At 38.0% G+C, this 25,648-nt stretch overlaps 1 protein-coding gene across 1 annotated transcript in view; it reads right to left on the reverse strand.

Annotated features, from left to right (window-relative positions):
• The window catches only part of SPAG6 (sperm associated antigen 6), a 60,508-nt gene extending 37,356 nt beyond the window's left edge, over nucleotides 1-23,152 (reverse strand). Inside the window, exons 1-4 of the mRNA XM_055428297.1 lie at nucleotides 23,007-23,152; nucleotides 22,823-22,918; nucleotides 9,718-9,884; nucleotides 6,306-6,489 (exon numbers count right to left, since the gene is read on the reverse strand). Of these exons, the coding sequence (XP_055284272.1) occupies nucleotides 6,306-6,489; nucleotides 9,718-9,884; nucleotides 22,823-22,918; nucleotides 23,007-23,031 (472 nt within the window). The 5' untranslated portion in view covers nucleotides 23,032-23,152. The remainder of the gene's footprint in view (nucleotides 1-6,305; nucleotides 6,490-9,717; nucleotides 9,885-22,822; nucleotides 22,919-23,006) is intronic.
• Nucleotides 23,153-25,648: the final 2,496 nt, after the last annotated feature.

Here is a 25,648-nt window from a genome sequence, read left to right on the forward strand (position 1 = left end):
GTCTGTGGTTTCCTTTGCTGTGCGAAAGCTTGTAAGTTTGATTAGGTCCCATTTGTTTGTTTTTGCTTTTATTTCTATTGCCTTGTGAGACTGAGTGAAGAAAACATTGGTGCAATTTATATCAGAGCATGTTTGCCTATGATCTCTTCTAGGAGTTTCATGGTGTCATGTCTTAATGTTTGTCTTTAAGCCATTTTGAGTTTATTTTTGTGTATGGTGAGAGGGTATATTCTAACTTCACTGATTTACATGTGGCTGTCCAACTTTCCTAACACCACTTGCTGAAGAGACTTTTTCCCATTGAATATTCTTGCCTCCTTTGTCAAAGATTAATTGATTGTAGGTGTGTGTGTTTGTCACTATCAATGTCACTTTTTCCTTTTATATCTATGCCCAACAGAGTTCAGAGGTTATCTGGATATAACAAAGTTTTAAACAAAGTAAAGATTCCCCTTTCTACCACAGTACAAAAACATAACTCACTTGATCCAAAGTAAAATCACCCAATATATTATTCATATTCTTAAGATAGTATTGTACCTTTTTGTTCGATATTTGGTCAGCTCTTTGGATGACCTCTATGCTCACTGTATCAATTCTTCCATCTTAGATTATAAAGTCTTAGAGGTGAGATGTTAGCCAACTTATTTTACCTTCTACAGTAACAAAAGAGATGGTAACATACACATAAATGCCTCAAATACTTTTTGATAATTACAATGATGATGATGATGATGGAGATTAAGAAACTGCTCGCTAGTTCTCAGTGACTTGGGGATCTGCGATTACAGAATTATATTTTATTGTTCCATATTCTGAATTTTAAAAAATGCAAAGAAAGCTTAGAAGATTTTATTAATCAAAAGTCTGTACTTTAAAAATCACAAGAAATAAAAATACAGAAAAATTCACATATAATTTTTTACCAGCATACAAACTAACTCTAAAAAAGACTAACAAATTAGGTAACCACTGAGTAAAAGTTACAATTTAAAATGTTATTTTAGGGCTTCCCTGATGGCTCAGTGGTGAAGAATCCACTTGCCAAAGCAGGAGACACAGGTTCAATCCCTGCTACAGGAAGATCCCACATGCTGCCAAGCAACTAAGCTTGTGCATCTCAACTATTGAGCCTGTGCTCTGGAGTCCAGGAGCTGCAACTGCTGAAGCTTGTGCTCCACAACAAGAGAAAGCACCACAGTGAGACACCCACACACTGCAGCTAGAGAATAGCTTCTGCTCTCCACAACTAGGGGAAAGCCCGTGCTACAATAAAGACCCAGCACAGCCAAAAACAAAATAAATAATAAATAAATAAATTTATCTTTAAAAATGTACTTTAACACATTTGGTGTCTATGTCCAAAGAACATAGAAGAGACATTTATTTTCACTTTTATCTTTTTTTACCAACACCTCAATAAAGAGAAAAGTATTGGTAGAAATAAATGTTAGGATCAAGATTGGTACAATATATAATACATATAATCTCATATACATCATTTCCCTCTATGCTTATGTGTTCCTCAACCCTTCCAAGATAAAATAAGTTATAAAAAGATGGCACAAAAACCAACTTATCTACAGGTATCACTAAAGTTGTTAAGGCTTTTAACACAGAATTACCACCCTCTTGTCCCCTTCTCCCCCTCCTTCCTTACTCTAAGACCTACAGTACAGAATTCCTAAGTATCTCAGATATTTGTCACTAACATGTAGATTTTTAAAAAATTAATTACTGCAACCTAAGCCTGTTCCACACGATGTAGACTATTGGTATTTATGTATGGGTGGTATGAGTGGCACAAGAAGAATATATGCAAAAACTCTGATTTTTAAAATTATTTTTTCTTTTTATCATTTCATTGTTCTAAATGACACAGAAAAGAATCAGGCCAGCCAGCTCTGTCTGGATTCCTCCCTTACATTATCTACTTGGTGAACAAGACACGGTCTACTCGCTGTTTCTGTGGAATCCTAATCAGCTGAGCCCGCTAAGCACTACTCATCTGGGGTTGCAGCCATCCCCTCTCCTGACCACTACCAAGCAGGGAGGGAAGTGTCTCTTTTGATTTAGGTCTTAAGGAGATAAATCAGGTCCCTGGGAGACAGCATAGTCACACATGTGGAACCAGTCATTGGGAATTAAGAACAGAAGTCCCTCACGAGACTTGCAGATACTGCAAGGAGCTTAAGAAGAAGAGTGATGAGCTTTCATACACTTGCCTTTCTCACATTATAAAAAAGAAGAATCTCTAAAGGCTTCTGAGTAATGGCCAAACAGCTCTGCCATAAACTGCCGTCTGACCAGAATAAATCCTTTAACCTCTCTATTTCAGTTTCCTCATCTGTAATAGGGTGATTGTGTTAATAATTAAAATGTTTTAGAACACTTAATCCAACCTATTCCACTTTGCCAGGACTGAGAACTTGCCAAGGTTTACTCAGAGACAGCAAAGGTTTATAGAAAACAAAGTTTACAACAGACAGTGTTTTTAGCTAAAGCTCCTAAACACACACTTAAAATTTATTTCTTTTTAGCCCAAACATGGAAGAGCATTCCTCCAAAACACCTATGTGGCTTCTCTTTCCTCAGGCTGCCGCCAGGTCACTGCTCAGTCCCCTAGTGCTGTGACGGCTGCCACACACTCCACCCAGGTCACTGGCAGCACTTCTCCATGAAGTTTCTGTGTCACCCACAGGTGCAAGGCTAGAGCCAGGTTGCCAGGCAGAATGGGAGGGAGGGAGGGCCTGGGCCCTCCCAGTGGGAGCACTAAGGCAGCAGAGCCCACCGTTCCTCTGGCCTCACCCCTTGTAGTTCCAAAAGCAAGACTAGTCCTTGAAAATAATGAGAGATTGGAGACTAATTAGGTAAATACGCAACCAGAATAATCCTGCTGAGGGGGAGACTGGAGGGGGAGACTGTAGCACGATAGAGGAAGAGTGACAATCAGTCTGAGCCAAAACAGAAAGAGGTAGTTTATTTATCTTCAAAGAGGTGTGTATTAGCAAGTGTGTTCAGTAACTGGTGACTCCATCACAGACGTTTAATGAGACGATTTGCCCAGAATTAAAAACAACACTACGACCAACATTTCTGATGGTTAGCCTCCAGTTTCCTTTGATTATCTGTACAATGCCTTAAAATCTATATGTACAAGTAGCTTTTAGAATGGAGAAGGCAATGGCAACCCACTCCAGTACTCTTGCCTGGAAAATCCCAGGGGCGGAAGAGCTTAGTAGGCTGTAGTCCATGGGGTCGCTAAGAGTCGGACACGAGTGAGTGACTTCACTTTCACTTTTCACTTTCACACATTGGAGAAGGAAATGGCAACCCACTCCAGTGTTCTTGCCTGGAGAATCCCAGAGACGGGGGGAGCCTGGTGGGCTGCTGTCTATGGGGTCGCACAGAGTCGAACACGACTGAAGCGACTTAGCATCAGCATCAGCACCAGTAGCTTTTAGAAATTGTATTTTTCAAATAAGGAAACATCAGATGATGCCTCCTGACTTTCCTCTTCTAATAATTGTATGTTTATTTTTGTTTCCTACACGTAAAACGTTTTCCTTCTATTGCCCTTAAAGGTCATTTCTTTTGTATCTTCTTTAAGGTTTATATTTCTTAAACTACCTAATCAAAAAATTTACCACTAATTCCCAGAAGAAAATGCTGAATGAATCCCTTCCATCTCAATATATTCCATTTTTAGGAGATCATCAAGAAAGAAATCAGGTCATTTGAAGGTAAATCTTCTCTTTCCACTGATATTCAGGATGTGAATTATGACTTACTGCTTACTAGATAACAATTCCCTTTCCTTCTGAGAAATCTATTCAGTAATCCCTTCTGGGAGCTTCTGGGTCCCAAGCCCCTAATGACTGTGAAATATTGAAATTACACTGGGAATTCCATGTGGGAGCCAGATTATAGCAAGAAATTGGAATGGAATCCCTTAGACAGAGCCTATTTATAAACTATAATCATTTAGCCTCAGATTCAACCAAAGGGAGATATGGAAAGGTTATCTATGGGCACCTGCCTGACAGAGTATCTGTACAGTTGTCCTCAAAGTTCTTTTGCATCACCCTTTAAAATACTCATGTTACGATCTGTAAAGTCCTCTGACATTTAAAAAAAATGACTAAATATACTCATGTAGTTTCCCTGTGATAACCAGCTTCTAACTTAAAACACTGCCTTAGTTTTCTCAATCAACATGTGTTAAGCAATAGTCCTAAGGTGAACCTACTTGGAAAACCAAAATTCAGATATTAAGGAAATAATTTTATTGTGCCAATTCTGAATCATTCTAAGCATGACGATAGTTTTCTCTTGATTTATCTTTACATCATTTTATTGTCTCCAACAGTGTCATAATTTAAAAACCAAATTAAACATAACTATGGGACAGCCACTTCCTGTTTCTGTTTTGAATTTCTTCTTCAATACTCTTTGAAGAAGTACGCAGTGAATCTGTATGGTACGGGGTTGACATATGGCTTTGGAGTCAGACAGATTTAGATTCCAATTTTGGCTCAACCATTAATGTAACTTCAGGCATCCTCTACGTTCCACTCTCTTCCTCTGTTTAACAGGGAGAGTAATACCTGCCCTAAGTGTATCTGCAGCCAAAATGAGATAATATCCTGATGTATACTGCACAGAGCCAAGCACATAGTAATTACTCAATAAACAGTAGTCATTATTTTATACATGCATGCACATTGAAAAATCTAGACAATGAATTTAAAATATTCTTCATTCTATAACCCTAGTAACACAAACATGTACTTGCTTGTAATTTATATCCACATTAAGATTTTATTTTTATATCATTATGGTAAAGAATCTGTCTGCAAGGCAGGAGACCTGGATTCGATTCCTGGGGTGGGAAGATCCCCTGGAGAAGGGAAAGGCTAGCCCCTCCAGTATCCTGGCCTGGAGAATTCCATGGACTGTTCAGTCCATGGGGTCGCAAAGAATGGGACACGACTGAGTGACTTTCACACATACACAAAATTGTAATATATAATTTTCTACTTTTTCCCATTATAATCACTTTTTCATGTTTTCATGCAGGATTCATAACTGTTGAGTGAGATTCCATTAAGTAAACTTCTACAATTTAACCCCTAAATTTCTACAGAATATTTGAGGGGTTTTGATGTTACAAATAACACTACAATAATATTTGCATAAATGCAGCTTCTTCATCCTCTGGGATTCTATCCTTAGGATGAATTCTCAAAGCAGGCTTTCTACAGTAACCATAAACTCTTTTATGGCTTAGATTTGCATGGCTTTCTACACGTTCATACAATTTCTAGTGCCTTTATCCACAGAAACATCATCGTGCCCTCTCAAATCTTCAGTTTTAATAATATTAAGTGTATTGAATATTTACCATGCAGTGGCCTATCTCATCAATCTCACAACCTTTGTTGTACTGTAAGAAAGTACAACCTTTCTTACAGATGAGGAAGTTTCAGACAGTTGAAAAGCCACGTCCAAGGTCACACAGCAACTAAAGACTGGAACTTGGACTCAAACTCAGATTCTAGCTAAGGCCACAGTGCTCTTAACCACTTGGTATTTTTCTGCTTTACTTTCACTGATGTCTTATTATGAAGTTCTTTGATTATTAGCCAAGTTTTCATTTTTACATGTTTAAAACTGTTATTCTCTTATTGTGTTATTTGCGTATTATTTAGCAACTTCTGTAAAGTGGTGGGGGCAATTTTTTTCACTGTGTATTTTTTACCAATCAAGTGTATCGGCACAATCTTCACACAAGAGGCCCAGGTCCCTTCTTGATGGCCTCACTGAGCTCAATTTATAAGAAAAGATGCTCCTTTTCTTTCTCCTTCTTCCTGCCAATCTTGGACTGAATACAAATATATTCATGGCTCTTGGCTACCTTGGAACACCCTACCATAAGTGAGAGTGAAGACCCAATGTCTCCTGGGGAGTAACAAACTCTAATAATTTTGTAACAGAACCAATTTACCAAGGTCTTTGAATCAATCAATATCTCATTCTCCCCATGTCCCCCTGCTTCCCACTCTGTCTTCAAATGTCTCTTTCGCTAACTAAGATAAAGACTGACATGTATAGCGGTTTTTTGGTTGTTGTTTTTTTTTTATGAATTTGTGATCCAAACAATTTGGCTTTCATTCAAAACTTATCTCCCATAATGTATAGACTCATCATTAAGACCTCATATCTATGGTTTACTAGTAAATGAAACCAGGTTTACCTAATTAATGTAAACTTTAATAAACCTATTTTATAATAAGGGCCATTACCTGCATTATGTCTTGCAATATAGCCAAGTGCCCAGGCTGCAGCCTCTTTGACTCCAGGGTCAAAATCTTCCAAGCAAATCACCAGTGTGTCCAGTGCTCCACAATCAACTATTGCCTGAGCTAGTTGGGGAGAATGTTTACCAACCGCTCGTAACACAAAGGCAGCTGCTTTCTTGTAAAAACGCTACAAGGATAAATAGACAAAACTCAATGTGAATCAAGCTAAACGTTGAAATAGACCAAAAAAAAAAACATAAAAAATGACACTGATATTAAGAAAAAAAAGCTCAGCAGTTTTTAAATACAAAAGATTAAAAACATCCTGCAAAATCATTTTGATTCTTTGAGGTTTCCCCATTGCTTTTGTTCAGTAACTGAACTGAAATGGTGTACATCTTTAATTTCATTTCAAATGTTTTACTCTGAAACATGCATTTGGAAACTGCATAAAATAAAATGTAAGCATTATATTTCCTACAGATTCATAAAATAATGGGAGTTTTTGTTTGTACATTATAGCAAAAGGTATTGTTTGTCCTGTGGGAACTCCTAGATTGTGAGCACGTGCAACTAAACTGTCACCTGACAAATTCATTTCCTTTACTTGCCCTCAGTCTCTAAGCATGACCTCAACTAACCTTTCTGGTGTCCCGTGTTATCCTGAAATAACAACTATGCTCTGAGATGCACTTAGCAATCATCAGATAAAGTTTCTATTTCTTCACAGTGTATACAAAAAAAGCAACTAGGTGACTACAGCAACTGTTTTGAAAGCATTCTATTTACATAGGCTAAAATATTAAAAATCAATAAAAAATTATATGAGAGAGAAAATACAAAAGGTATATTTTAACAGATTATATCTTAAAAATTAGGGTATCTTGAAAAGATAAGGAATATACTGTTAGTAACAATGTTTTGATTTGATATATTTCTTTAGTTTCTTAAATGTCAACATATATAGACATTAAAATATTTGTTATAAAGTCTAATTTTATAAGTCTGTAACCAAATGTCTACTAAATCATTACAAAAATTAGAATTGAGTTTTAAAGCAGCTTTCCATAGATTATTTTCTCATGATTGTGGAAAAATAATAGTGATACATTTCTTGTCATACTGCAAGCTGATTTGAATGTATATTGCAGAATTTTCAAATTCACACTTTACTGAGCACCAATAGTTAGTATTAACTACAGTGCCTAGAATTCACACTCTCCTGTCTCACTCCCCCTTCCTTTTAACTTCTGCTTCTCCAAATCCATAACTCTCTTCTCTCCCAGAATGCCTCACCAAAAGAACTGCCAGAAAAGAAAAGAGAAGAGAAAGAAGAAAGGATGGAAGGAAGGAACGAAAGAAACCCTGGAAGGAAAAGGGAGGAAAAACCAAACCAGAGGACTTTGTACGCATAGAGAAGAGATGAAATCTCATGTGAGAAATGGGTTAAAGGCCTGGAAGGGGAAGGAGACAGAAGCCTGTGAAGATGCTTCCCAGTCTCACTTTCTCATGTGTGCCCTGTTGCTATAAATAATGGGCACTCATTCACACTTAGAAAACCTTAGAGAACCTTCTATGTGAGATATCAAACACAGACCGTGCCCTCAGAGAAGGAGCTAAGAGTCCAAGCATTTGATGATAGAAAGAACGCCTACAAGAAAAATACAATTTCTGCAACTCCTCCTAGAGATAAAAGTCATTAGCAAATGACTCACCAATCTTTAAAAAAAAAAAAAAGATACATTTTAAAGTAATTAGAATTTTATTTCATTTTGTAAAAAAAAAAAAAATGTGGCCATTTTAAAGTGTACAATTCAGTGACATTTAGTGCATTCACAATGTTGTACAACCATACCTATCCAGTTCCAAAATATTTTCATTCCTGCAACAAGAAATCCCCTACATTAAGCAGCCACTTCTCACTTCCCTCTTCCCCCAGCTCCTGGCAATCATTAATCTGTGTCCATCTCTATGGATTTGCATTTTCTGGATACTTCATATAAATGGAATCATACAATATGTAGCCTTGTCTGGCTTCTTCCTCTTAATACAACGTTTTTAAGGTTCATCCATGTTGTAGAATGGACCAGTACTTCATCCCTTTTTATGACTGATAATACTCCATTGTATAGATATATAACATTTACTTTATGTAGTCATTCTTTTGGCTATTGCAAATAATGCTGCTATGGACGTTTGTGTTCAAGTTTTGCTTGAACACCTGTTTTCAATTCCTTTGGAAATATAACCAGGAGTAGAACTGCTGGGTCACATAGTAATTATGTTTAACTTACTGAGGAACTGCCAAATTGTTTTCCATAGCAGCTGTGCCACTGTACACAACTTCTGCACATCTTCAATAACACTTGCTATTTTCCTTTTTTTTTTCTTTCTTTTATTTGTTATGGCCATCCTAGTAGGTAGAATGCTGGCTCTTCACAGTTTTTTCATCTCCTAATGACTAATGCCATTGAGTACTTTTTCATCTTGGCTCTTAGTACATTTTCTTTGGATAAATGTCTGTGTGAGTCTTTTGCCCATTTTTTAATTGGTTTGTCCTCTGGTTATACATGTGTAAGAAAGATAATTTAATCTTAAAGACATGTCAAGAAAGATATATCCCTAGGTTATGATAAATCAGCAGGATGGAACAAACAGGCAAAGACCCTACCTAGAGGAAGATCCTTAACTATTGTTAGGAACATAAAGGCAATCAGACAGGATGGGAATAAAACGGAAGCACTCTTAGATGACCCTTAAAAGGCTTGACATGCTTGCATACTTGGCAAAAAATGCTTTGTCAAACCTTCCCTTACATGCATTCCCCTTGCTTTCAAATGCTTCTCTTCCTCCTTGCTTCAAAGCTATCTCTTCCATTGCCCATTAACTAGATTCAGATGGTAAAGAATCTGCCTGCAACCCAGGAGACCTGGTTTCGACTCCTGGGTCGGGAAGATCCCCTTGAGGAGGAAATGGCAACCTACTCCAGTATTCTTGCCTGGAGAATCCCATGGACAGAGAAGCCTGGCAGGCTACAGTCCATGAGGTCGCAAAGAGCTGGACTGAGCAAGTAACACAACATTACTGTATGTAACTTATTTGCCCAGGATGCCATACATCTTTCAAAGACTGATCCTACAACTTGAATAAGACCATATATAGAAGTACTGCTGTGTGTATAATTCCATTAAAAACTTTAATACATTTTCTCCTATACTAACAGTAATGCAGAAAAGCTGTCTATTAGCCCCAAAGTAAAACACCCTAAAGGTATTATTATGTGTAGTTCAAAGAATTGAAGGTTGTATTAATATCCTAATAATTCTATGCCTATGCACTTGCAATTGTACACAAACTATCAATTTTTTTAAATCCAAAACAAAAATCATACAACTTGGTTTTAAAAAATTCTTACATTCTGTTCTGCCAGTGAATAAACAAGCTGTGGAAGAATGTCACCCTTCACGACTGCTTCTGCCAGGTCATCATTATAATTAGCCAGTCTCCCCAGAGCCAAAGCAGCAGTCTGTTGAATTGTTGGGACCACATCCAGAAGAAGAGGCCTCAGCAAAGCCATTACGCCTAAGTTACAAGAAATAAGAAATCAGCAAATTTTAAATTAAAAAGCAAACATACCATGCAGATAGGAAAATGCAGAGGGAAATATCATTAAAAACAAACAAAAACCATCCACTAAAACCTAATAAGATATTAAGCAGCAGTCAACTGGACAAGGTATAGAATAATATAACCTGCAATTATCAAAGCAGCAGCCTAGCATGGAACTAAGAACGGCTTTGGAGAACCAGAGTTTAAATCCCTGATTTGGCAAACTCTAGCTGTGTGATGTCACGAGGAATGCCGAGAGAGGCTATAAAGCACACAGGAGAAAGCCCACCTAGCAGGGTTATGAGGGTGGTGGTGGGGGGAAGGTATTGAGGAGCTGTGTTCCTTCCCCCTCAACCCCACGTGCCCCGCCCCACCACAACAGCCTTTGCAAACCCTATCTCTTTCAGGGCTCAGTTCAGTTCTTTCCTCTCAAGTCTTCTGGTGGTTTTTTCCTCTGATTCCAACCAACTTGGAGTCTATTACAGAAATTTTATGAGGGTCTATTTCAGGGCCAGGTGAGATAGAAGGGCCATTCTACTAGGGCTTCCCATTCATAAAGGGCTGTAAATTCAGATTTCCGACATTGTCTCCGAATAAATAAATTCTTTAAGATAAGGAAGTATGTCACATTACTAGCTCTCATTAATATTCATTCTAGGGTTGAATACATAGTAGGAATACCATCATCACAGCACAATAATAAAAGTAGCTTATATATTATTTTGTGTTAAGAACTTATTTTCTACATCAATTCACTGAATTCTCATAACAAACCTATTATCATGTCTATTTTACAGATGTGGAAATGAAGACAGAAAAATTAGGGAAATTACACAGCTAAAATGCAGGAGCAAGGTTAGAAATTCAGATATTCTTTATTCATACTTACTAAATAATACATAAAACTGGATGGAAATAATATGGAAAATTAAGGAGGTGGGGTATATTATTTCATTTGGATCATTTTATTCAATATTCCAACTCTATATTAATTCTGCTGTGCTGTGTGCTCAGTTGTGTCCAACTCTTTGTGACCCCATGGACTGTAGACCTACAGGTTCCTTGGTCCATGGAATTTTCCAGGCAAGAATACCAGAATGGCCTGCCATTTCCTACTCCAGGTGATCTTCTTTAGAATGGGCAAGCAGATTCTTTACCACTGTGCCATCTTGGAAGCAACCCCTCAATAAAGGTGTTTTAGTCTAATACTAAAAAAAAGGTGACTATGGAGTTCAAACTGGGACAAAGTGCACCTTGGCTTTTAAACTTAATTTATGGTGGGCTGTTCAACTTGCACGTTATGACATCTTTTGTTAAAAAACACCACTGTGACCTATAAAAGCAGATACATATTACCAATATTCTTTTATAATGTTATATCCAGAAACACGTGAAATAGAAATAAAAGGAAAACACAACATTTAGAATTAGACCAAAATAACATAAACAGAGAATAAGGACGTTTATCAGAGAAACATTTAATGATGAGACCTGTGGCTTTTCTTGGTTCCCAGTTTTCTTCAGTGATCCTTTTTCTAATTTGACTTGGTTAGATCCTTTTACAGAAGGCCACTGCTGCAAGTTGGCATCCTGCTCGGGCTGGTTAACTTTGCAGGCACACAGCCCCCCTTCTCAGGCCTAGGCCACAGCTCATGTTAAACAATTCGGCATGCCCATGTGTATAAGTGTTGCTTATATTATTCTCTACACTTTTTATAGAGATAATTTCTGAAGTATCTCACAACAAGCAGTTCAATGTGCAAAATAAGGTATGAGAATGACTACCAAATGTTAACATGGTTCCTTCTAGAAAGCTGGATCTAAAACCAACCATTTGTTGATCTCTTCTTTGTGGTTGCTTATTACTTGATTTAAGTTTTTTAATAGTGGTAAAATATACATAACATTTTAAGCATTTTCTGGTATATAATTCAGTGGCATGAAACACATTTACAATGGTGTATAATCATCACCAGTATCGAGGAACCATCAAACCACTTTCCACTACACTGAGGGCACAGCATTTTAAACTCCCACCAGCAAAGTACAAGGGTTTAAATTTCTCCCCATCCTCACCAATGCTTGCATTTTATTTTCTTTAGAATAACCCATCCTAGTAGGTATGAAGTGGTATCTCCTTGTAGATACATTTTTATTTCCCTCTCCCTAATGACGGTGAATGTATTCATTGAACATTTGTGCATTGTCTTTGTTGAAATGCCTATTTAAGTCCTTTGCCCATTTTTTAATTAGTTGGGGTTTTTTGTTGTTTTATTCTTGAGTATAACTTGGTTTTTTTTATAATGAACATGTACCATTTTAAGTAAAACAGGTCAATATTCTAAAAAAGAAAAGCTAAATTTCTTAAGATATATTTAAAGTTTCATAATAAATACATTAATAAGGCAAAAAATATAAAGTGAAAATATGCTTAGAATAGTTTCAAAAGAATCATAAACTTGTTTTTTGTTATTTTTTCCTGATGATTCTGGTATTCCCTTTTTTCCTCACTTGATAGAACTGTCTTTCTAAATATAAATAGAAAATTAATCCATGTTGGGTTATTAACCTAAAAGTTTTAATTAAATATCAAAAACTCTGAAAGTTCTATTATAAAGTTCTATTAGAATTTTCATAAAAAGTAGTGGGAGAAGTTATAGAATAGCCTCAATCAACCTTTCCCTTATTTCCTTTTAATACAACGTACACCTATCACTTGAATTTTGCAGGCCAATTGCATATATAAGCCAGAGGAAAAAAGGTCAAACATCTCTAAAGACAAAATAATTTATTCTCATATTATATGTGCATAATTTATATACCAAACTTTATCAAAATTTTATCAAATTCATGTTATGAATTTGAAGAATGAATTCATCTATCTGAGTTTATACTTCTTATGCTTGCCAGGTAGTTCAGCTGGGAAAGAATCCATCTGCAATCCATGAGACCCCGGTTCAATCCCTGGATTGGAAAGATCCCCTGGAAGAGGGCATGGCAACCCACTCCCATATTCTTGCCTGGAGAATCCCCATGGACAGAGGAGCCTGGCGGGCTACAGTCCATGGGGTCACAAAGAGTTGTACATGACTGAGCGACTAAGCATAATAAGTACAATTACATTATTATTTATTATTAGTTACTATATTTAGCTAGTATACCACAAGTCTCCCAGTGTTGGATATCTTCAGTTTGCCGTTTTAGCAATAAGATATTCTACCCCAAAAAATATATTTCACTTGTCCACGTACTCAAAGGAATTTTGCTGCTTTATATATTTTCTCCTCCCTTTTTCTACTTCATTTGGCCCAGCAAAAATCAGGTCAATAAAATGACACACAATTCCTTTCATTTCTATTCCTATATTCAATATCAAAGTTAGGCTTTCATGCAGATGCTCTGTCATATGCCCTTGTTCAGACAATGAGAATTTTGAAAATTTTGTAAAAGCTAAAGTTTCCGTTTAAAATATCTGAATAAGGTCATTTTTACTAGAGAAAATATTGCCCCAAATTTCTAGTCCTTGAATTGCCTCTTAGTGCTCCATAGTCTTCAATCCCCAGGAACATGTTTTTATCTCCTACACAGGCTAAGCATATTTTGTTATTCTAATTTCAGGTTTGTCCTAAAAATACAGATAATGCTGCAAGAGGAACTGAAGAAAGAAGGGAGGGAGGGACAAGGGAGGGGAGGAGGAAAGAGACGAGCATGTATAACAAAAAAAAAATTTCCTTACCTGTCTGTCCATTAGGAATCCATGGTGATTGATCCTTGGTGAGTGAATGCATGAAAATATAGAGTCCATAGGTTACAGCAGTCTGAATAACTGCTATAATATCTAATAAGACAAGGTCTTCAGTGAGCAGCTAATGAACTCACTAGGGTCTCCACTAAAGGAACCAACAAGTGCTACCTAATATTATATCTAACAGTAAAAGTAATTCATATATTACACTCTGATATCTATAAGACAATTTTGTCTTCCCTATATAAATTCATTACATGGTGTGAAAATGTTTATGAAATTTAACCTATAGGCTAAATCTTTACAATATTCTCCACCCCCAACTTTATAGCTTTGAGTTTCTTTTCTGTGTTTCTTGTTCCAGTGCCATACTGGAGACACTGCTTCTATTAATAATATTTACATTGTTATCTAGTTTTACAAAAATAAAAACCTCATGGATCCTGCCCACAATTATTCATTCAAAAAATAGATCAAGGCTTAACAAGTGGCAAGAAATAGGGACCTCACACATGAGTTAAGGCAGCTCATACTCTCAAAAAACTATTGGAAGAATTATAGAATAGCCTCAATCAACTTTTCCCTTAATTCCTTTTAATTCAACATAGGCCTATCACTTGAATTTTGCATAACCAAATGCATATATAAGCCAGGGGAAAATGGTCAAATATTTCTAAAGACAAAAAAATAACTCAGTCTCATATTACATGTGTATAATTTCTATACATAATACTTCAATGTGAGGTGCTTTATAAAGATATTTAACATCTCAACTTTGTTCTATTGAAAGCAAGTCTCTGCAAACCCGGCCTTTGGGTTCACTGAAGTCACAGTAAAGATTTCTGGCTGCCCTGGTGACTTATCTTTTTTCTTTTTTAAATTGTAGTAAAATATACCTAACATTAAATTGACCATTTTAACCACTTTAAGTGCACAATTCAGTGGCATTCAGTACAGTTGTAATGTTGTGCCACCATCACCACTATAATTTCCAGAACCTATTCATCATTCCTAACAGACACTGCATACCAATTAAACTATAACTCCCCATATCCACCACTCTCAGCCTGTGGTAGTTTCTACTCTATTTTCTGTATCCATGATTTTGCCTATATTTATAGACACTTCATGTAAATGGAATCATACAATACTGTCCTTTTTTGTCTGGCTTCTTTCACTTAGTAAAATGTTTTTGAGGCTTGTCCATATTGTAGCACATATCAAAATTTCATTACTTTTTAAGATTGAATAATAGTGGTAAAGAATCTGCCTGCCAAAAGACAAAAAAACAGAAAAAAAAAAATCTGCCTGCCTCCTTATCAACAGCGGGTTTGATCTCTGGGTCATGAAGATCCCCTAGAGAAGGAAATGGCAACCCACTCCACTATACTGCCTTAGAAATCCCATGGATAGAAGGAGCCTGGTGGCTACAGTCCATGGAGTTGCAAAAGAGTCGGAAACATCGTAGTGACTAAACAACAATATTCCATTGTATGCACATACATTTTGTTTGTCTATTCATGTGTTAATGAACATTTGGGTTGTTTCCACCTTCAGGTTTGTGAATAATGCTGCTGTAAACATTGATGTTCAGGTATCCATTTGAGTCCCTGCTTTCAATTCTGAGCAAACGATGAGTCTGCTGTTTTCTCTTTTACATATATACCTACTACACCCATCTGCCTAGAGAAGACTGGAATGTTGGAATGAGGCTAGTACAGAGAAAAGAGGACATTGCTAAAAGGACTGCCTGCTCCAAGAGGTTTCATTGGTAATATCTGAAAAGAAAACTTTGGAAAGGCAGTCAGTTCAAAAATCTATCTTCACATGTATACCTGTGGCTGATTCTTGTCAAAGTATGGCAAAAACCACCACAATACTGTAAAGTAATTAAAATAAATTAATTTTTAAAAAACCTATCTTCAGATGAAATTTTTAGTTTTACTCATCCTCTGCCTACATTGTTTTGAGATAGTTCACTCTAAAAGATATGGATATAAAGATAATAATTAAGAGAGATGGAGTGGAGAGCAGGGCTGGGTCTTTTTTTTTTTTTGTAATCAGAAATATAGTTTAGGTAATAGTTTCTACAACTGAACTCTGAGCATAAAACTTGAGTTTCGTGGCAGCAAAAGTAAAAAGAGAACCATTCTGTAAAATAAAAGGAAGCAGGAACAATTTTTTTCCTGAAATCATAGGCCTAGCTTGAAACATAATATTTAGATAAATAGTAAAACATCAATTGAATAAAACAGTGTAACTTGGGGACTTCCCTGGTGGTCTAGTCTGTCAAGATTTCACCTTCCAGTGCAGGTCAGGGAGGTTCGATCCCTAGCTTGGAAGCTAAGATCCCACCTGCCTCAGGGCCAAAAAACATAAAACAGAAACAATACTGTAATAAATTCAATAAAAACTTTAAAAATGGTCCATATCAAAAAAATCTTTTAAAATAATATGATTTTATATTTAAAAAATAATGGCAAAAGGCACAATGTCTTCAATGATAGATTTTAAAAGTCATGGGAAAGTCTAAGTAGCTATTTTTAAACAAGCCTTTAAAAAAAAAGAGGGAATATTATTAGACTAAATCTACAAAGACAGTTCCACGGAAAACTAATGTAAGCCAGCATTTGTACACAATTAAATAGTGATTCTAAGTTGACAGTGTGGAGAAGGAAATGGCAACCCACTCCGGTACTCTTGCCTCGAAAATCCCATGGACAGAGGAGCCTGGTAGGTTACAGTCCATGGGGTCGCAAAGAGTTGGACACGACTGAGCAACTGAACTGAACTGAACTGAAGTTGACAGTGAGATAGAATCTAGACTATATAGAAAAGAGGACAGAGATCATTTCCTTTGGAGACACAGGCACACATACTCAAGCATAAATATCACTAGTTTTCACCTAGATTTTTCACAGAACTTGATTAAAAAATAAATTTTAAATTGAGCCGCCCTTATAAGACTGGGGTGTATGGCAAAACCAATACTTCACTTTGAAAATTAGGTAAGTCTGACTTGTGTTCGGGCTTCCCTGGTGGCTCAGAGGTTAAAGCGTCTGCCTCCAATGCGGGAGACCCGGGTTCAATCCCTGGGTCGGGAAGATCCCCTGGAGAAGGAAAGGGTAATCCATTCCAGTATTCTTGCCTGGAGAATCCCATGGACGGAGAAGCCCGGTAGGCTACAGTCCACAGGGTTGCAAAGAGTCGGACACGACTGAGCGACTGAACGGACGGACGGACTTGTGTTCAGATAGGCCAACTACAAAAGCAAGGACAATTTTTTTTTCTCAAGGTACAGCCCTGGATTTCTCCTAGGACCAATACATCTACTTAACAGAAATCCCAAAGTTTTGCTCCGCATGAACATGGAAGAAAAGTCCCTCACATAAAGTATGATTAAATAAAGAACAAAAGGAAGTGCTAAGTATTCGCTCACATCAATCAACCAACAAATATCAAAGGCCTCCTTCTTCACTGAGCTTTACTTCACATGTTCTCAAAAAGCCCAGGAGGGCAGGCAGTCAGTCAGAGGGCAGCTGGCCTCTTTGGGCGAGGTCTCCCGGGCGCTCTTTGTGATGATGGCAGGTGTCAGTCCAACAACTCTCTCAAGTACTCTCTCTTGGTTCTCAACTTCCAGGGGATTAGACACTTTCTCTGGGTGATTTGAAAGAGCCTCTGGTTTGATAAGGCTTTCCTTAGAAGTTAAGAGGAAGCCAAAAGGTCTTCTAGAACTCTGAGGCCAGTTTAAGCACTAAATACAACTTCCATTTCCTCAAATCTCTGGGTATTTATCAATAAAAGTTAGTCTTCGGCATGTGGGCCTCCACTCAAGGTCCCTCAGTGGTCCTCTAGGAGACCTCAAAAGCCATTACAGACAATTACTGAACAGTCACTGGTACCCAAAGGCCTGAACAGATGACGCATTTTAAAAGTTAACCCTGAGTGGGAATTCCCTGCAGTCCAGTGGTTAGGCCTCCACACAGTCACTGCTGACAACTGGGATTCAGTCCCTGGTCTGGGAATTAAGATCCCACAAGCCATGTGACTTGGCCAAAAAAAAAAAAGTTAACACTGAGGTTTATTCGAAACTCCTAAAACACCTATGAATAGTTTCCTGATACCTCAGGTAACACAGGAAGGGCACAAAGTCAGCTAGCAATATGGAAACAGGTCCTAGTTCCAGTTTGGCCACTAACTCACTTAGCTGCTGCTGCTGCTAAGTCACTTTAGTCGTGTCCGACTCTGTGCAACCCCATAGACGGCAGCCCACCAGGCTCCCCCGTCCCTGTGATTCTCCAGGCAAGAACACTGGAGTGGGTTGCCATTTCCTTCTCCAATGTGTGAAAGTGAAAAGTGAAAGTGAAGTCGCTCAGTCGTGTCTGACTCTTGGCGACCCCATGGACTGCAGCCTACCAGGCTCCTCCATCCATGGGATTTTCCAGGCAAGAGTACTGGAGTGGGGTGCCACTGCCTTCTCTGAACTCAGAGATGAGGGCAATTATCCAGCCTTCTTTGAGATTTAACCACAGTGAAGACAATACCTACTCTACTCACCTGAGCTGTTATAAGAATCTAATCTAAGAGATATGAAAACACTTAGAAAAATAATTACTCCTTCCTTCATCCTCTTTAAACATGTTGAACATCTGCTCTATGCTAAGCATTATGTTAAGCATAGAACTTACAGTTAGTAGAGAAAGCAGAAATTAAACTATTACAATTGTGATAAGGACTATGAAAGAGAAATGTTACAATCAGGGAAACATAAGACACAACTCACTGGAAGGGCTCAAGGAAGGTCTCCCTGAGGAATCAACATTAAATAGAGCAATAAAGAATGAGTAGGAATTAATTGGGCAAAAAGTGTAGGAAAAGGTTCTTGTCTGAGAAGCAAAGGCCTTGAAAAAACATTCAAATGTAGAGTGTTTTTAGAAAACACTGAAATAACTTTTCAAAACCATTTAATCTGTGACATTAAAATTTAACCCACACAATTTGCCATTTCAAGAACCTACTCTTTCAGGTTCATGTACCGCTTGGATTTTTTTTTCTCCAGTCATCCAGCTTTTCCTAGAAAAACAGTGAAATCCTAGTCCTGGTTGTATTATTTTCTACTTATGTACCAATGCTTAGATATCAAAACAGGAAATGTCCACATAGGAACAATGATTTGGGACACACAATAAAACCCTGAAAAATCTTATTTATAGGACATTCTAGGTGCACACAAGTTCAGAATTTTTATAGTTCCCTGGAATATTTTCCACTTAAGTATATGTAAAAACAAAAAATAAAAAACCTCTATCACTATCCTTAAAAAAAGAAAAACACTCCCCGTCATTAAAAAAAAGTGCTGTAATTATCATACATTCAGAACTATAAGACTCCTTTTATATTGGAAAAACATCAAATTTAAAGAGCATAACTCATTAAGTTTTTTGAAGTTGCTTTACTAATTATTTTTTCGGTTCTAAAATCCTTTAGAAAAGTAGTTTTTGTAGGAGAATCATGCTTCATGTACCTCCCAGGAGGTGTTTTCAATACATCATAAATGCTTGCTACAGGCTTTTCCTTCTCATAGAAACCGAAGTGCTAGATCATTAATCTGAAGATTTTCACCCTGTGCCAGACACATGTAATTTAAAAGCATTTTATGTCAACATGCATTACTTATTTTCTTGAATTATGAACCAAATAAATTGCCTCAATTTGTAAATTCGCTTCATACAGGTGCATATTTTAAGTGTTAGGCAAACTTCTCTATTCCTACTCTTTTGAAAATATGCATAACTTTTGATTTGCCATGTTTACCGTTTGGGTATAGGTTATAAGCAAAATACTACAAAGTATTATTTTAAACTTTACCCCTGCTTTTCTTATATAAATAGCTGCTTCAGAAGAAGTTTATTTAATGTAGATAAGCAGTTTAAAAATCAAGTTTTTGGGGCTTTTATTAGCTTATTTTAAAAGACCTTCTAAACAACCAAGAGTGGCCTAGCACTCCAGTATACCATAAAACATCTTTCTTATAGTTTATAATTAAACAACCACTTCCAAATGCTGAAATTCTACAATTGGTACAAGTTACTATGTATTATCTCTAGCACTGCAGTCAAGTGTTACTAATTATTCAAAGAGGGGAAGTAGTCAAATTCATTTTTAAATACCTGCAAGATTTAATGGCTCAGACATAGAAGGTTTGAGGGTGCATAATGAGATTTTATAACAAACTTTTTAATGTTTTCATGTATGTTCTTTTGATTTAGAAAGGAAAAAAATCTATAATTTGTGTGTACAGTTATAGACACACTGTATACAGTTTTTCTGGTAAGTCAAACCTATTTTTGTCCAAATACTCTGAAGAAGATATCTTGCAACACTGTGTTTTAGAATTACTTTGGACATAATTAATAGAGCAAATTCTCTCATCGACACATCAAAAACACAATGAAAAAGATCCGAGATTTTTAAAATGAAATAAAACTTCATCAATAATTTTCACCTTTAAGGTTCCTTTCATAGTCAATGGATTTAAAAATTCTTAAATCCATTTAAGTGAACTACTAATTTATCATGATGTCTATATGGAAACTTTTTTTCCCATTATTTTGGACCCATGATACATGTTTATTTAAACAGTTTATTAAGGGAGAAAAGTGAGAAAACAAAACTCTCCCAGGTATAAAGACAGTATATCAAAGTCAGGAATAAAATGTACTAGTATCTTATGTTACCAAAATGAATTCACTTGACTGGAAAAAAATTGATCAAAATAATGTAATTTATGTACACATACTGTGGCTCATTCAGACACATCTTAAATCCATAGTGATTTTTGAAAAGGAAACCACTTAAATGTTTAATTGACTAATAAGAACAGTTTTCATAACAAAGCTTACAGGGTTTTCTTATATTAAAAGGATAAATCTATTGGAATATTCAATATCTGTCTCTACTTAAAGTTATTAAAGATGTGCTTAAGTTGAATTTAGAAAACATGAAGTATGTTAAAATAAGTTCCTCAGGGGAAAGAAAAATCTTACCATTCCATCCCAGACATCCTAGAGACTCCTAGAAATACTGTTTAGCCAACTGCCTGGAGATCTCAAGGTCCAGTCAAGTTGACATAAAATTAACCATCACAGGCTCTCACCAAGTGGAGATAATTTCAAACTGTTAAGCTATATTACTTTTGTATTCCATTCTTTCCTAAGTCAGACTGTAAGTGAAATAGGTGGCTATTTAAGAATGTCATATCTAAGTCACTTATACTTTGGTGATGACTTAGCCTGTTTGTATTGATTAAATTCCATTATATATTCTACAGTGTACACTTATGGGAAGAGATAATCTGTCACTCTTACATTAAACATGATATTCTGTATCTTAATAGTTACTGTACAATCCATATTTCAGCTATCAAATTTCTAAAATAATGTCAATCATTTTCCCTTTTTAAGAAATCACATTTTTGTTTAGCTGTATACATACTGTCCAAAAAACTAAATATTCATAAATAGCAAGAGTAGGACTGGAAGGAAAAAAATCCCTCAAAAAAGTGTGTTCAAAAAATGTAACATGCTCTAATAAAGTTAACATAGTCAGTGTAGATGAAACACTGTATGTCCAGCACTGTGCTGGATACTTTGAGGAATATACGTGCATGCACACAAGCACACACATACACATACAGAAGAAAGGAAATGAATCCATGTGAAACAAAAGATTATCAGCATTGAAAATTTCAAAACGGAGAAGAGATGAGCAGTTGCCCAAAAAAGTTAGGGGAAAGAGGGAGGTAGGTGTGATTATAAAAAGGCATGACAAGAGATCCTGTGGTGATAATCTCTGACTATAATGGTGATGGATACACACAGTATAAAATTATATAGACCACGTATACAAACACTAGTACACGGAAGACTAGGGAAAACTATATAAAAAACAAAAAACCTGATGAATTGTTATCAATCTCAATATCCTGGATCACACTACAGTTTTGAGGCACCTGAGTTCTCTGTATTATTTCTTACCATTGCATGTGAATGTACACTTACCTCAAAATTAATAGCTTTTAAAAGTGATTATAAACTACACTTTCCCTATTCTAACTACATTCCCCCCCCCCAATAAAAATATGCAATGAATAAGCACCAGAATCCCTCCCAGTGACAATAGAAATTTCCACCTAGCTTAGTACTAATTCCCCTCAAAGAAACCTAGAGTAAACAGTGTGTCTAAAATTCTTGCCCTGGAAATATGTTCTTAATTCTCTTCTAATTCCATGTTAATTTAAATGAGTTTTAAAGATCATAACCCATAAATTGAAGGTTTCTCATGACACAGCAGCAATAAAATGCTACCTTCAGGTGGTGGTGGAATCATCCTTAATCAGACACAGAGGATGGAGAGAGAGAGAAGGGACCACCATTACGTGAAAAGGTAAGGAGAAAATCACACACACGTAACACACACATTCTTCCTGTGCCTGTAGAATCTACATAAGCTCGCATCAAGACGTGGAATAGGAGCACCACTAGAGATTTCTCAAAGCTAGGTCTCTGCCTACTTGGAATCTCTTGGAAAAATATTCAAGCATATCTTTGCTCTTTCACCAACACAAGGCGAGAAATAACGGATCAACCGCTCTGGAATTCCTTTGGTGTGAGAAAGTCAAGTCGAAGGTGATCAAACTCAGGGCATCCGGAAGAATGGGGCTGATTAGGGTAGGTTCACGTTCACATAAAATGACTTCAGGCAATTCGCACAGTCTTGACTTTCAATCTGACATTTCCCCAGTTTCGATAAAGATGGAAATAGGAATGCCTGGCCCCTCTCATACCCAAAGAGGCCGAACACTTCTACCGCCTCCGCGGTTGACTGGAGGAACTTAGGGACGCCATCCTCCGTCCCCACCCTGCAGCTCCCTGACAGCCCAGCCAGTAGGGGAGACGGGGACTTGAGGCGAGGCCAGGGGACACTGGGCGACGAAGGGCCTGGGGATATGGAGTGAGAGGCGAGGCTGAGAGGAGGGCCTGGGGCAATCAGGAATGTAGGTTTGGGGAGAGGACGGGGCTGCAAGGGAGACAGGACCCGGCTGACGTGCGACGGGCGAGGCGAGGCCAGGGGTGCGGAGCGACACGGGTGCAGGCTGAGGGCTCACCCGCGTTCTGCAGCGTCTCGATGTTCTGGGGTCTGGTCGCCAGCTCCGCCACCATCTGGACGAACTGGGTCCGGGCTTTCTGGTACTGCTCGAACACTGCGGGGAGAGACACAGGCTGGAGGGCGCCTTGCGAGGCCCGCGGGCTCCGCCGTCCTCCCTCCCCCGTCGGGGCGCCCCGGCCTACCTTGCAGCACTTGCCTCTGACTCATGGCGCCCGTGTCTCTGCGCCCGTCACCGGCTCGTCAGTGCCTGACTCGACAGCGCCGGGCCTGCGAGTTTATGGAGCGGGCAACCGCGGCTACAGCTCGGCCTCCGACGGCAGCGGCTCTCTCTGTGTACCCGCGTCTCCTGGGCAACCGACCGGAACCGGAACGCGGCCGTCTCGCAGCAACCGCAGTCCCCAGCGTGACGTCACGGCGCGGTGCCTGGGCGCCCTGCGCGGTCGGCGGCCGCAGGTGGGGAACTCCGTCTGCTCGGCTCCCCGGACTCGCGGAGCTTCCCCGGACTCGCGGGGCTCCCCCGGCCGCCGCGAGAGCCGTGCGCCGTCGAGGGTCACACTTTGTGGCCACAGGCGTCCGCCAGAAGGTCAGAGAACTTCACAAACCGAACCCAGACTTGATTGCAGCGGGGCGGGAGGGAGCCCCACGTGCCAAGGGAACTCGATCCTAGTGCGGCGAGACAAGCAAACTGCCGCGATGGAGTCTCCTGGGCTTCGACAGTCGAGAGAAATCTCACATATGACACTGTGTCAGTGCTGCCTTCAAGTCAAATATTTTCCCCTTTAAGTTCAGTTCAGTTCAGTCGCGTCCGACTCTTTGCGACCCCATGAATCACAGCACGCCAGGCCTCCCTGTCCATCATCAACTCCCGGAGTTCACTCAAACTCATGTCCATCGAGCTGGTGATGCCACCCAGCCATCTCATTCTCTGTCTTCCCCGTCTCCCCCCGCCCCCAATCCCTCCCAGCATCAGAGTCTTTTAGTCCAGCTTTTATATACTGAGCATTTCAGGTTTGAGGATTCTTAGAGGATCAGGATGGAGAAGGAAATGGCAACCCACTCCAAAATTCTTGCCTGGAGAATCCCAGGGACGGGGGAGCCTGGTGAGCTGCCATCTATGGGGTCGCACAGAGTCGGACACGACTGAAGCGACTTAGAAGCAGCAGCAGCAGCAGCAGAGGACCAGGATACCTAGGTTCATACACCTAATTATAATGTATTGAAAGCATTTAATTAGCAGCCCTAAAAATTCAATGAGAAAAGCAGACAAGGAAACAATATCATAAACGTCCTATCTTCCATGACTTTTACAAATTACGACCAACTTTGCTGCTTCCTTATTTTTTTGAGATTTTTAAAAACATTTTGTATTTGTCTTTTAAATGTAGACTTCATTTGTTGCTGAAGGACTTTTCCAAAAGAAAAGGAGAGAGAATCTTTACCTGGAAAGTCTTGATTCAAACTATCATAATCAGACTTCTCTAGCTGACATAACTTTCTTACCCAGTTTCTTTTAACAAAAGTTAGGTAATCTATCACTGGTTTCTAGCTGGTCTGAAAACTGTATACCAAATGTTTCAATGACGTGTCAACTTTAAATGTTCCTCCAACAGAAACTACAATTTCGCCAGATGTCAAGGGGATAGTCACAGCTGCTGCTGAGTAGTACCAAGACAGGAACCCTCTTGATGTCTCTTCTTTAATAGAAGGGAACATGCAAATTTAGCTGGTTCTCATATTTGGGATAAGTCCTATATAATAATCTTTGAAATCTCACTCTGACTTGAGCTCTCTGATGAAGTCTTGGTGTTTTCTGAAGCCCCAAATAGTCGTGGAATGGACCAGCAATCAGAAAGAATAAGTATGTTCAGTGGGATGCCTGCTACCCCCAGAACAGGTGCATGTCTTTTGCTTCGAAGTTCAGAAGCCAGTAATACCCACAATCCCTTTACTTAACTCTTGAGTTAAGTAAAAGTCTAACAGTGAGTCCCATATTTCCTTAAGGAAACAGGTCTTTTAAAATTAAAGTTTTGGTGTGTACTAATTTAGAGATGGGAGGGGGATGGATTGGACAAATAATTAAAATGGCAAATAAACCTTCATTGTAATTTTATTTTCAGTTCCTTGTTGCATTATGAAAAAAAAAAATCCCCTTAAAACTAAAAGGTTCTACGTTTGGTTTCAGTCCTTTAACAATTCGAACTTCTAAGCTACTACAGCTGCCATTTTTAGTAATTGTTTTTACTGCATATTTTCCACTTTAAAAGCATTGAGATAAGATCCCAATAGTGAAAAAAAAGTTTAAACCTGTAAACATGACAGTCTACTTATGGAACTCTTCAAAGTTTGAAAACTTAAATGGAATATAAATTTATTTTTAACTACAGATTCTGAGTATTTGTCACTAACAGTGTCTGTGTTGTTCCTGATAAAACTGTATTGTTCCCGATAAAACACCATATAGAATTCTTACTTTATGTATGAAATTGGACAAACTAAAGAAGTTGGATCTTTGCTCTTTATTCTAGCTTTCTTTTTAGAAGTCTTTAAATGGAGAAATGTAACATAGATTAATCATAAAACAGAAAAGAATTGTTAGTAATTCAAATGTAAGATATGTCGAAAGTGGAAGATTACTTTTACTGACAGAAGTATAATTTCTGACCCACTTTTGAACTTCAGTTCAGTTCAGTTCAGTCGCTCAGTCGTGTCCGACTCTCCTGTTTTACAATGTTAATTGTATGCCCCAAGATGACATACACACCTCTAACAGTTAAGTAGTGAGAAAGAAAACTATTCAAAGGGATATTTCGATTTTAAAAAAAGA

The sequence above is a fragment of the Moschus berezovskii genome, chromosome 15, assembly GCF_049115385.1.
Source record: "Moschus berezovskii isolate FMDL1 chromosome 15, NW_MosBer_1.0, whole genome shotgun sequence".
NCBI lineage: Eukaryota > Metazoa > Chordata > Mammalia > Artiodactyla > Moschidae > Moschus > Moschus berezovskii.